The sequence below is a fragment of the Toxotes jaculatrix genome, chromosome 22, assembly GCF_017976425.1.
Source record: "Toxotes jaculatrix isolate fToxJac2 chromosome 22, fToxJac2.pri, whole genome shotgun sequence".
In the NCBI taxonomy this organism is placed as follows: domain Eukaryota; kingdom Metazoa; phylum Chordata; class Actinopteri; family Toxotidae; genus Toxotes; species Toxotes jaculatrix.
The window spans coordinates 16234350-16247474 of record NC_054415.1 but is presented as its reverse complement, the minus strand read 5'-3'; the positions used below and the strand labels follow the sequence as shown (position 1 = coordinate 16247474).

General features: G+C 44.6%; 1 protein-coding gene across 1 annotated transcript in view; it reads left to right on the top strand.

Annotated features, from left to right (window-relative positions):
- tmtc1 (transmembrane O-mannosyltransferase targeting cadherins 1) overlaps nt 1-13125 on the top strand; it is an 86686-nt gene that overhangs the window by 3471 nt on the left and 70090 nt on the right. Inside the window, exon 2 of the mRNA XM_041029916.1 lies at nt 9422-9599. Within this exon, the coding sequence (XP_040885850.1) occupies nt 9422-9599 (178 nt within the window). The remainder of the gene's footprint in view (nt 1-9421; nt 9600-13125) is intronic.

Below are 13125 nucleotides of genomic sequence, written 5' to 3'. Positions count from 1 at the left end.
CTATTAACACTATCAACATCTTTCAAACAAGGTTTTAGCTGCTTTCCAATGAATTTAAGTTGTTTACAGTGGTTCAGTTTTCATATATGTCCTCAGTTTCACTCATTAAAAATGCATGGTCCAGATGTATACCAGGTTTTGACCTAGTCTTGTTAACAGAAAGTCTGTGTTACAAAATAGCGATATTGAGTTTGAAAGATGTGACTGTTTGGGAGGAGCTAAGAAACATGCTATCAGGTTGCATTATGGATTATTATGTAGGATCCAGTAATTTTGATTTTGGGTGGTTACTTTCTGTGGACTGATCTGATCTCTGTTTGCGTTTGCTGAAGAGATTTTGTCTCTGGCTATGAGACACGAGGACGTGGAGTGAGTGTGGATTCTACTGGATTCAGTCTGACCCTGCTGCTAGCTTAACAGCTGTCTGCAGAGATGAGGCTGTCCTGTCAACACAAACAGTGCGGATGAAGTAGTGAGCAGACTTTCAGTTTAAAATACTCATCACAATTACGCATGTGTAAGTGGGGAAGGTGTGTTATTATTCTCGCTCAAAGAGTTTTAGTTGTTTTGCCGTGGCCGAGGAAAAAGATTTCTAACCAGGAAACGTGTTAATAAAAGCGAAATCGATTTTGGAGTTTGTGAATCGAAATTGCTGACACCCGCCCTGGTCCCCAGAGGATATGCTGTAAAAGACTTTTTAAGTAGCGCCATCATCAGGTCAGGTTAAGTTCATCCACTACTTTAGTCTATGAGCAAGCAACCTGCAAAACTAATGACATTCCCATCCGCGCCTGTTGTACTTTGTGTTTAGTGCTTTAGCAGTGTTAGCATACAAACCTGCTAAACTTTGTACAATATGTACAACCATCAGCATGCTAGCACTATCGCTGTGAGCATATTAGCATGCTGATCTTTTCATTGGCCTCAAAGTACAGCTGTGCCAGCTGTGCCTGAGTGGAGCCTCACAGATCTGCTGATAGCATGGCTGCAGACCCTTAGTGTTGTCGAAAGATGCTTATTTGGCTTCGTAAGCTAGAATGTGCAAAAATTTGCAAAGTTAATTCAATTAATTCAAAGGTCACTGAGTCACTGTTTTGGCTCTCCTGCCATGACAGAGAGGTCAGAGGTCAGACTGAGCTAAAGAAGAGCAGCCATGCGACCAGTCGGGATCCAGTGTGTTGCTCGCGGGCAGCTTTAGCAGCAACAAGGAGGTCTGAGACCAAATCTCCGCAACCCTGCCGCCTTTATTCAACCAGAAGGACAGGCTGAATGAGAACTGACAGACTGTTTGGAGAAAACCCCTGAGTGAAGCAAACAGCAGCAGACTGCCAGTGTGGGAAGAAAGTGTGGACGGTCAGCGATGGTTTGTGGTTCGTGGTGGTCGTATTGGTTCAGAGGATGTTCCCAGATCAAGCTCGGAGAGGACAGTGAATGCAACAGCAGAAAGAAAGCAGAGCACAAACACAGGACTGCTGACACAGGCCCTGCCTCTGGGCTGAGGCCTGCACACAGACATGCACGTGGATACACTACATGCATTTACACTGATACTAATGAGTTCTGTTACAGAGGAGACTGTGTGTGGTGGAGTTATAGTGCTGTTATAGTGCTGTTAAGAGAGTATAAGTGTAACCTTCCATTGATCATGTGACCCTCAGCATCTGTTTTGGTGTCTTGAGACTCTTAAAAAGCCATTGTCCACTACCTGCTCAGCACTAGACCGTAAACGGACACTGTTAGAGATCAGCTGATGGACATAGTGGACATTTGGTGGCTAAAGAGACAGATATTTTTCTCAGGAGGAGTGAATAAAGCCAGGCTAGCTGTTTCCTTTCATTTCCAGTCTTTATGCCAAGCTATGCTAACTGGCTGCTAGCAGATGTGAGAGTGGTTTGGCTGTGGAAGCAGGAGGCTATGTGCTGAGGGAACTTAGTGTTATGGAAAATGATTGGCGGGTCCGGTAACAGACGTAACGTGGCCCCAGGTGGAGTTTCACCAGCACACTCTGCTCTCGAGATAACTGAAGCTGAAAGTCCTTGAGTGTGAGAGTGGAAACCCTGGTGTGTGTGGTCAGGTAACACAATGGTTTCATTGTTTGATGATGCTCGGCCTAATTACCTAACAGCTCTACAGCCTCTGAGGCAGCTGCCTGCCAGTCCTTCCTCTGGTAATACAGATGTCGAAGAAGATATCGGCGGCCTAATGCTTCTCCCGAGAGTGGGCAGTTGTGGCTTTGGCTTGGCAGGAGCATCTGCTCTGAGAGACACACAAACAGCTTGTAATGATGTGTGTGTGCGTTTGAGGGGCACGGTAACGGCTGGAGACAGAGGAGGGGAAGGTGATCTTTCCAGAGTGACAGATGTTGCCTTATTGCTCAGATGGGGGAGGACATTCAGTGCTTTGGGTTGGAGCTTCCAGGGCTGCACGGTCGTCAGTTTCTCCACACCACGTTCATTAACCTGTCATGTGAAGGACGCTGACTCACACGGCAGACACGACTGTTTTCCTCCACCGAGTGCATCTCTCTCAGAGCAAACATTAACCCTCAGCCGCTGTGTGTAGGTGTAGTAGAGGCCAGACACTCTAACCTCACTTTGTGGAGGAATAAAGATTAAAGGTTAATTCAGGTCACAGTGACATTTACCAGTTGTTCAACTCCAAAAATCCATCAAGGCTTTTCATAATTAAAAGTATCAGCAGATACAGAAAGAGTAAAATAGTTTCTGACTAAATATAATTGAAAATTATTGATAAGGCCACAATTAGGAATAGAAAACAGAGACACCAGGGTAGCCTGAGGACACATACCCCTTTTCCACTAAGGTAGTTCAATAGCCAGTTCAGGGGCCCGTGCCTAATCTCAAACCACTCTTTCGTGTTTCGACAGCCAAAATCGGCTCCAATTCTTTGCTGGTCTAGATCCAAGAACCGCTCATGTCAGGGTCTGGGGGGAGGGGGGGGGGGGGGGGGGGCAGGATTATCGTAACCAATAAAACCAACTACAACTTTGTGATCGCCACTTATAAGCATTTAGTTTGCCAAATCCAAAGAAGAAGAGGTAAAACCAGACCTTAGTCCTCTATTGTTGTTGTGCTAAATGCTAGCATTGTGGGGAGAAGTTATACTTCTATATCTGATACTAAAAGATGGTGGAATATTCTTTTTAAGAAGGGCTAAAGTAGTGATTTAGTTGTTTCTAAATTAGGCTTTGTTCATGTATACATGGTTACAAGGAGTTTGTTTTGAATCAGGTGTCATTACATCAAAATGAAGACAAATGAAAACAGAATAAGATGAAGTCTCTTTCCCCCAGAGACTGTCTCCTCCTAACTAACATCATACTGTCAAAGATTTACACAGTGGTATAAGTCTTTCCTGCCTTTGTAGCCAATGAAAGGACATGATTAGATGCAAACTCTTAGAGATGCATTCATGGGAGTTCTTAAACAAAACATTTTGTGCTTATCTCAGGGATTTTGGTAACGGACGTCATAAACGTACAGAGACAAGAGAGAAAAGGAGAGAGACTGAAAGGAGATAACTGAATCAGGCTCAGTCTGACTCAGAAACAAACACAGAGGAACATACACGGTCAAATTCGTAAGGTGACGTGAGGCGAAACCTCTCTCTCCGCTTTCCGTTTGAACGCACCTGGGGAGTCTCTTCATTTTTGCTACTTCAAGCGCTGCAATCGTCTTCACCAGCAGTCGCATCACAGCCACCGCCGTAGCTCCTACTGCTGACTGTGGTGATAAGCAGGGCCAAGTCAGCGAGGGCCAAACCGCAGCAAGGGATGCTCATTTCCACTCGTTTTCAGAGCACCTGCATGCACCCGTCTCTTTCGTCTCACGCAGGACCGCCCACGCTCCCCTGGGGAGGCTCACCTCACTCTTTGAAAACCTCTGTGTTAAATGTACATAGGATGCAAAGATACTAGGAATGTTGATGATGCAGACGGATGCTCAACTTCAGATCCAGTGTCGTCACTTTAGGCTAGTTTCAATTGCTCCGTTCGTCTGCTCTGAAGCTCGTTCAGGTTAGCAGGCCGATAGCATTTCAGACATTGATTCGTTGTGTTCTCTTACTCAGCCCGGACAGCTCTGGCTGACTTGTACTTTGCACAAAATGAATCATGAGCCCATTATCTGGATCATCTGAGGAGGAAATTTTTATGCATGCAGAGGAACAGATGGAGGCAGCCATCCAACACCTGTGTCCTGGGGGGGGTCACTTGTATGCCTGTTTGTTTGCTTTACACATGGGCAAGAACACACCTCACACACACACACACACATACCCCTGTGGTGAACCTATGGGGAATATTCAGGCAATCCAGCGTTGTCTTTTCTGTGTCGGTGAACACCACAGGGCTTTTGGGGATGCGATCAAGGTGAAGGACACGCACAGGAAGACTGAATAAACACAACGCAGCCTCAAGGCCCTTTTTCTGTTTTATAACCGGGCCCAGATGTGTGCACCATGAACTGAGCAGTGGAGCAGTGATTGCAGTGAGAAATTGAGGGAGAGAGACGGAAAGAAACGAGGTGGGGGGGGGGGGGGTAGCAAGAGGCCGTGCGATTAAAATAGAAACACCAGGACAGACGACTCAAGACAGGCAAGGAAGAAGAGGTGACGGATGCTCTTCTGGTAAATGAAGAGGGGAGGAGGAGGAGGAGGAGATGGACACAGCAAATAATAGGAAGAGACAAGAGCAGGAGATGAAGAGTGAAAAATAAGAAATGACAGAGAAGTCAAGAAAGTGATGGATGACCCTGCTCAAGTCCAAGAAGCTGACTCCTCTTGATAAAGGGAGAGCTTCGTTTCACAAATGCTGTTTATGTACCATTAAAAAAAAAAAAAAAAAAAAAAAGTTCAAGGAGTCACTTAAGGACTTGCTGTCATTTTGCCAGCCAGGACATTTAATTATCTGCTGTCCTTTATTTCAGAATGAGGCTTTTCTTTATCAGATTCACACCGTATCTAACGCGTTTTCACCCTGTTTTTAGTCGTCTCCCCCCCTCTAGCCTGCAGTGTTTTTATTCAGCCTATTCTACTTTGCAGGGCTTTGGTAAGGCAATTTACCATAGCTGTTAACCGCTGATGCAGTGTTCTCACGAATAATTAACAGTCTATTTTTAGTATTCTCACAAGCTTCCTTTGGGTTATGGCCCAGTCTGCAGCATAGGAGAATACATCAGTGTAAAAAAAAAAAAATGACAGGAAGTCATCATTCTGCCGTCGCTGCATGGTCGCTAACCAGCAGAGGGATGGTGAGGTCAATTATCTGTCCCTCATCTCACCAGCCCAGCAATCACAGAGGACACCGTCTGTCCCTCAGTTCATCAAACAGCAGAGAGATATATATCTTGAACTTTGGTGTGGATATTCTTCAGGGTCCTCAGAAGATAGTTTCCTTCTACTCCCCACCCGCCTTTACGTCAGTGCTGCAATTTCCACTTGTTCTCCATTCCTCCATCCACTTTTGTTTTTCTGCATTTGCATCGTGGTACCTGCAGGCTAAACAAGGTGGTCCAGGCACCCTTCCCTCTGGCCCGTTCATGCCTCTCTGAGGATGAACTCTTTCCAGTTTGACACTTACTGAACATTGTTGTAGTGTCACCTTCAGATCTCATGACTGTTTTTTTGTGGATGCAGCAAGGCAACTAGCTAGCTACAGATGAAGATGACGTCCACGTTCTCAGTCTTACTTTAAAGTTGTGGTTATGTGGTATGATCCTTAACCATTTGGCCACTGGACACTCCACAGTGGGTTTTATGAGGTAATTAGCAGGTTGCTAACTTCCCATGAATGGAGAAGTTTTAATGCAAGGACTCATTCAACAACCTGCATCTGTGGAATCATACAGTGTAGCCCCTAATCAGTAAAACTCCACTGCCCAAAATATCTTGTTCAGACAACTGGTTATTGAAATAGTTGCAGATTAAATTGTCAGCGTTTATACACAGTATCGGCTCTTCTGGAACAAAATGAGAGTCCTGAATATTTCAAATGTTTGAGGGTTGTGGTTATACAACCCCATCTCACAATGAGATGGCAGATGAGATTCCTCCAGCAGCCAGTGTGTGTGTGTGTATCCATCAACATCCACACTTCCTGTCAAAATGTCCTTGAGCAGGACACTGAGCCCTGACCTGCTCCCTCATTTGAAGTCTCCTCGAGTAAGCACATGAGCTGAATCCCTCAAATGGGAACTTAAAATTCCAGGTCGGGGGACATGTCAGAGATCCTGGGTTTAGGCCCTCTGGGGAAATTCATCTCACAACCCCTTCGCTCTTTCCACACTCATCTCTGCATCAGCCGTTAGGGCAAGATGGGCATCATCTGAGGTCGGGGGCGAGATAACGGCCTCTGCAAGCTCAAGCAGGTTTAATAAGTCGTCCTCATTGAATTATGAATAAGGGGGGGTGGGGGGTGTGGGCAAGCCGAGGCCAGAGTCTCCTTCATCGCATAATGGACTGGATGATGGCTCACAGAGGACTCCATTAGAGCTAATTATAATCAAAGATAAGGAGCTCAGATGTGATGTCATGTTCTACTCAGCTCTCTGTTTGGTTGGTTTGTGTCCCTCTGCACAGTCTGTCCCGTTAGCATACAGTTTTCAGCCTTATTCCTTATCAGTTGTATTAAGGAAGAAAAAACATCATCTTAGACCACTTTTAATGTGAATGTTCTTGGACATCTTCTCACCATGTTTGGAGAAATTGAAAACTAAACATGGGAGCTTTGCAGGAAAAAAGTTTGACTGCAGAGTGAGTTTAATTAAAAGGTTAATGCTTGAAAATCTGTTGAGAGTCATTATTGGACAGTTATAGTTTACTTGTGTGTATTCTTCTCCATCACGTCTTTAGTTCATCAGGCAGATCCTCCAATGGACCGTTTGACCTTTGACCTTATGGAAAAAGGCTGAAGGGGCGTCCGGACCATATGACATTTTAACCATTTATCAATATTTCTAGCCACATACCTGATAGATTCTTTATCAGTCATTGTTATTGGATGTTGGTTGACATTAAAAACAAAATACGGCTTTGATTCGATACTTGATGATTCAGTTACATCAGATAAATACCAGCACTGCTTAAAGCGCTTCTCAGAATTTATCCTGGGAGCTTACATTTCTTCCCCCATTCAGCAAGTGAAAAACACAATTCAGGGAAACACCCTGAGTGTAAAAGTGTGTAAAGGGCCCATTGTAGGCTAAGCTGTAAACACATTTCTCTCTTGTAAACCAGAACCAGGGATTTATTTGTGCTGGCAAATGGGAAAAATGTCTGAAACATGTCTCTGTGTTTTTTTTTTTTTTTTTTAGGTCTACATGTGCAAAACAGTCGAGCGAGATGAATTAAAGCAGCTACACGTGTACTCTCAGACATCCACTGTAACGATCAAGCGTGAGCACACACGGGGCTGGAACTGAAAGTCTTTCTCACTGATTCATCTGCTCTGTGTGTGTCTGTCGACAGGAAATCAGCCTGACAGCTGCAGACAGCTGTTAGCTAGCGTTGGCTCCTGAGCAGGGACAGACTGAATAAAGTCAAATCCACATTCTGTTCACTCACGTCTCAGATCAGTCCACAGAGACTTTTTCTGTTTTCAGCGTGCCCCTTGTCGTAGATGTGATCTCTAGATTGGGTGTGAGATTGGGCCAGAGTCAGCTAACCACAGTCCTGTAAACTGCAGCGGCTTCGCGTAGACTATAATTATTCACATAACAGGTTGTGGGACTGTTGTGACTCAAGGTGGCTCATATAACCTGCTGTCATCTAACTGGATGTCAGTAACTCCATTTCCATAAAGTAGAAATGAATCTGAAATATATTTTTTTTTAATCCAGGTCTGCTACTGGCTTGTTGAAAAGAGAGACAGAGTTAAAGAGAGAGAAGGAGCAGCGGTGAGAGAACAGATGAAGTAGATGAGAGGAATAGAAAACGCTGATAGCTTCTCGGTGGTTGTGTTCTAAAGCAGAAATAAAGAACCATCAAACACTCAGCAGACGGTCTGCTGTGGAGAATGATGCTCAAGAGTTTTCGGGCCTTTTCATCACATCCAGTTCAAACTGCACACAGCAGAATTAGCCTCATCTCAGCTGGCTGGTCTTAAGATGTGTTAGAAACAGGAATGTTCAGAGTTTTCTTTCTGAGTTGACTTCCTCTGATTCTCTGTTTTGTGGAGGAGTTTGGTTGAAAACAGCTTTTAGTCCTTTTCTGTTTTAGCATCAGGAGAAACTCTGATGCTCTTGACATGTGGGCTGGAGGGGCTGGACATCAAACTGCCAGCCCTGCCTCTGATGGCAAACCTCCTCTAAGTAGAGCTAGAGAAAACCAAGCTTCTGATAGCTGGTTCCATTTGAGATTCCAGATTCTAATTTGGAATCTGGAATCATCAGCAATTGATGCAGCTGATAGTCACTGAATGATAAAGTGGAGGAAATATTATTTTCACTGTGTTGATTTTACTTTAGTGTTTACAGCTGCAGCTCTGCCCCCCTCACCCCCAGAGAGGGAAGAGCAAAATGAGGATGAAAAACCTCAATGACCAGTCATGTTTTTAAAATGACTAGAAAGAATCTCGACTCTTTTTTTTTAAATCTTTTATCTCTATCATATTCTTTTCCTGTAGATATAAGTTTGTAATTGTGACTCCTACAAGCTTATCTTGATTAACACTACGTAGATACCAGCACGGCGTTGGATTCCATATCTTCCTCCATCTGCTCAGCCTTATGAGGATTAGATCTGCATACCATGGCTTTAGTAAAATCCAATCTAACGGAGTGATAGGTGCAACCAGTGGAACGCTTCCCTCTTCCCGGAGTTTGCTGCTTTGTTATCGGGTTGTTGATATTCTGCTGGGTGGAGAGGGAACTGTCACAGCGTCACACCAGTTATGATCAACTAGGTGAAAACTGCACATCTCGCTTATTCCCCAGCGAGGGATTAGCTGCTGGAGGATCTTAAGCAGGGTGTGATTTGGTGTCAGGAATCCCAACTCTGTCTCCCCCTCCCTCTCTCTCTCTCTCTTTTTCTTTCTCTCAAAGCAGTCATGCTCTTTTCATTTGAAATTCACGGCAGCGTGGAAAACAGATCGAGATTCTGCTCAGGATTGTGAGGCTTATCACTTCATCCCGCAAAACGTAAAAAAAAAAAAAAAAAAAAAAGGTAATTTAGTTTAGAGATTCCCACAGTAAATCCGCAGCTGAATGATTGTTTTAGATAAAGCTCAACCTTTTTTTTTGTTTTTTTGTTTTGTCTTCTTATGGTGAGGGTTTATGGGAAAATGAGCGACACTGCCTGCGCTGTACTTTTACACAGCAACAGATCTGTTTCTCACGCTCAGATTGCAGCCCCCCCACCCGACCTCGTGCCACTGTGCTGAATAACCCTCTCTCTTGTCTGTCAGGTTGAACATCCTGCTGGGCGGCATGACGCCCTTGTATTTCCACGTCGTCAACGTCTGTTTGCACTGCGCCGTTACCTGCCTGCTGATGCGCACGTGTGAGCGCTGCGTGTTTGAAGACTGGCGCCTGGCTTTCGTCACGGCGCTCCTCTTCGCCGTGCACCCCGTCCACACCGAGGCCGTGAGTACACGACGCACACACAGTCACATCATAGCCAGCTCAGTGGAAGTAACGTGACCAGTACAGCCCAGCAGAAACAGCAGGAAGGGCACATCTGGAGCAGAATACAAAGTTACTACCAAAAACTGGAGTCAGAAACTAGTATAAAAATACGAAATGGTTCATATTTCCAACTTTGATCTTTCACAAAATGTTCCATTACATTAAAATTGCCACTGTAAGAGCATTGGCCTTTTACAGCCTACCACTGCAACCCCATCTCCTCAGCTCTAATCCCTCACCCAGCAGCCTCAGATGCTGAGGAGCACTTGAAAGGAGATAATATGCTTACTCACTTTTTTGGTGGAGATATTTTGCTGCTCTCATTTACATCTGATAAATATGAAGCTACAGCACAAAGCCTGGTGATGGTGGGGTGAGGAGCAGCTACCTTGGCTCTGTCCAGAGGTTACAAACTCAAACAGCATCACACCAAATCCACTGTAAAAATTTTACACTGTGTTTTTAAGGATTGAATAAACAAAATATGTTAATGAAGCAGCTCCAGAGGTGTTGGTAGGTGGATTTTGGGATCTTCCTGCTTACAACAATGGCTGTTTCAAGTCTTTATGCTAAGCTAAGCTCTGCTGGCTGTAGTCTTACATCTAACAGGAAGATATGAGAGTGATCTTGTATCTACACTATGTACCAGAGTGTGAACAACTTGTGCATAGGTGCGTGGGAGAAAACACAACATTTCTTTCCACCTCTGACACGATAAATATTCAAATGACATGGTGTTAAAACAGAACCTGCCTCAAAAGCCTGATTTCTGTTTTTTTTTTTTCAGAAATGCAAGTAAATGATAAGGTAAATTATTTTAGTTTGGATTTTGGGAAACTGTCCCCCAGTCAGAGATACAGCTACATTTCACACAAATTTTGTGTGAAATACGATTAAAAATTAACACGTCTTTCACACACATTGCTAATAATTTAATTCAATTTAAATGGCCCCAGAATTCTTCCACCTGAAGGCTGTTACTAAGCCATTAGTTGTCATAAATATCTTAAAAATACGTTTCTTTCAAATACCAAATATAGATGGGTCGAGGTGAACTGTACTCCGTGAAAGATGATGCCTCCTCAGCTTATTTTTTTTTCTTGTCATATTTCATATTAAGTTTAAAATGCTGTGTCATCAACACATGTTGTAGATTTCAAATCAAGAAGTTCAAAAGTTCAGAAGCCTTTTCATGTTCCATTTCTCTCGCTGATGCACTTTCAGCCTCCAAGACAAACTGAATTTGATTCACCCATCCTGATTAAATTATGGAGCTTCATGGCCTCTGAATCAGCGTCTTACCAGCACATTTCACAACACACATTCCTGCCAAAGTTGTGGTTTTATTTCCCTCTGCAGATTTCTGTACCACTGTTGTTGTTTGTGCTCTATTTTTGTTTTTTTTGTTTTTTTTCTCTGCACTGATCAGGAGTCAGGAGCTTTTGAATCCAAATCTGATGAGGGTTACTGTCAGTCAAATGTGACCGACACAGTCCTGAATGACGCAGAATAGCTGATGTTTATTTTTCATAAATCATGCATAAGTGTATTTACATGTTTAGTCTTAAATATTTAATGTCATAGACCAAAACTTTAGATTTGAAACCATGTTTTTTTTTAGAGCTTAAACACCTCCATATCAGCTCTGTATCTCTGACCTCAGGTCCTCTCCCTCGAACATGGGTTAGCAGTCCATTTGAACTTAAACATGTGCATGTTGCGTATATGCAGCTACTTCAAAGTAAAAGCCCTCTTTAATTTGCCCCATGTCTTTGTGGCTGTAAAACTTTCCACTGTGAAGCAGTTGTAGGCCCATGACGTAGATGGTAGAAGGACAGGACTTCCACGCAGTACATGACAAGACAGTGGGAGCTCCAGCTTAATGAATCTCAGTAGCTTGGACACTGTAGCCATTTATCTGTGCGGTTGCAGTATCTGCTTCTTGTTGCAGAGACTGTAAATGGACTGAGAAATGAGGGCCGGAGTCTTCCTGTCCTCAGCTGTCCACCCAGCAGTGGTGCCTTTGAGTAAGAGAGCAGGTCTCTCCGGATCAGTACAGTTTCACATTATTATTTAATTCGCTCTCACTTGCAGTTCTCTGACTTCCTCTTGCGTCCCTGCGTGTCAGCCTAATTCAGCACTCGCACACCTTTTGCCATTTAGAAGCTCTGCTCTACTTACCACTCGATTCCCAAAGGGCGACATTCGACGTTTCCCCCCTTATCTGACTCTGAAAAGTGGTGAGTCAAGTTGTACGAGTTGTGGAATCTATGCAAAAAAAAAAAAGAAGCTGCCAAGGAAGCAGAGCAGATTATTATTCTTCCTCCTTCCCCGCTCTCCTACAGGTGAGGTGACAATAAAAGGGCTCAGATGTTCACTACACAAGCCCTTGCAGCGAAGGGGGCCCCCCCCCCCTTCGCTGCAAGGGCTTGAGGGTGGGAGATGAATGGAGCAGAGGAGTGTGTACAGCATGGAGAAAGAGTGGAGCCAAGAAGGAGAAATGCATGAGATTCAGAGGAGGAGGGCGATGAAAGGAAAGGAGAAGTAGGCAGAGGCAGAGGGAGCGACAGAAAGAGATGAATGGAGAGCAGCAGGGGTTGTAGCAGGACAGGCCTCCTGCCAGGGCGCTCCCCCGCGACTCCCCCCACCCTGTACAGAGAGACACAACGAAGGAGGCGAGAGAGAAAAAAGGAAGCTTCACAGGAGAGGTAGAGAAAGCGCGCTGGGAGCGAGGGGGAAGCGGGATGACACGACAGAAAAGAAAGTGAGAGCAGGAAGCGTGAAGGAGTCAGAAATAAGGTCTCAGAGTCTCCGGGCAAGTGCAGGAGAGAGTTTGATTTCCCTGCTCCATCTCCCAGCATGTCAGTCAAATTGCCACAACAGGCAGAAACACTGGGACTGGATGTGACGGGAAGAGAGAGAGAGAGAGAGAGAGAGAGAGAGAGAGAGAGAGAGAGAGAGAGGAGGGGGAGAGCCGGCCACTGGCTCAGTGCACCCACTCTCTAAACAAGTCAGGTTTGCTTTGAAAGAAACGGAAAATTCTTCGATCTATGTTGGCGTGGTTATCATCATTCTTATATAAGCTGTGAATGGCTTAATTGAGACTGGGTTGAGACCTGTAAGCTGCTTTAACAAAGATCTCTGTGGATCTACACAAAGATAATGTACTGCTGGGTCTGAGAGGCTCACAGGGGAGCTGACCTACCCTTCTCCCAAAGCTTTCAACCAGGACGAGACAAGCTTCATCCAAGTGCAGCAGACACTGGCTTCCTGTTTTATTTTGACAGCTCTGGCCACTTGGTCCTTTGGCCATGATGAGTCTGAACTGACCAAAGTCATTGCTGAAATCTTGGAATAAGGCAGCATTAGTGAAATGGGTCCGGTGAGGCAGGAAATGGGAGCAACAGACAGGTTAAGCGTTGTAGGTTGGAGTTGAAACAGGAAGTCGTTCTGTAAACTGTGGTGAATGTTTACAATGGGGAAT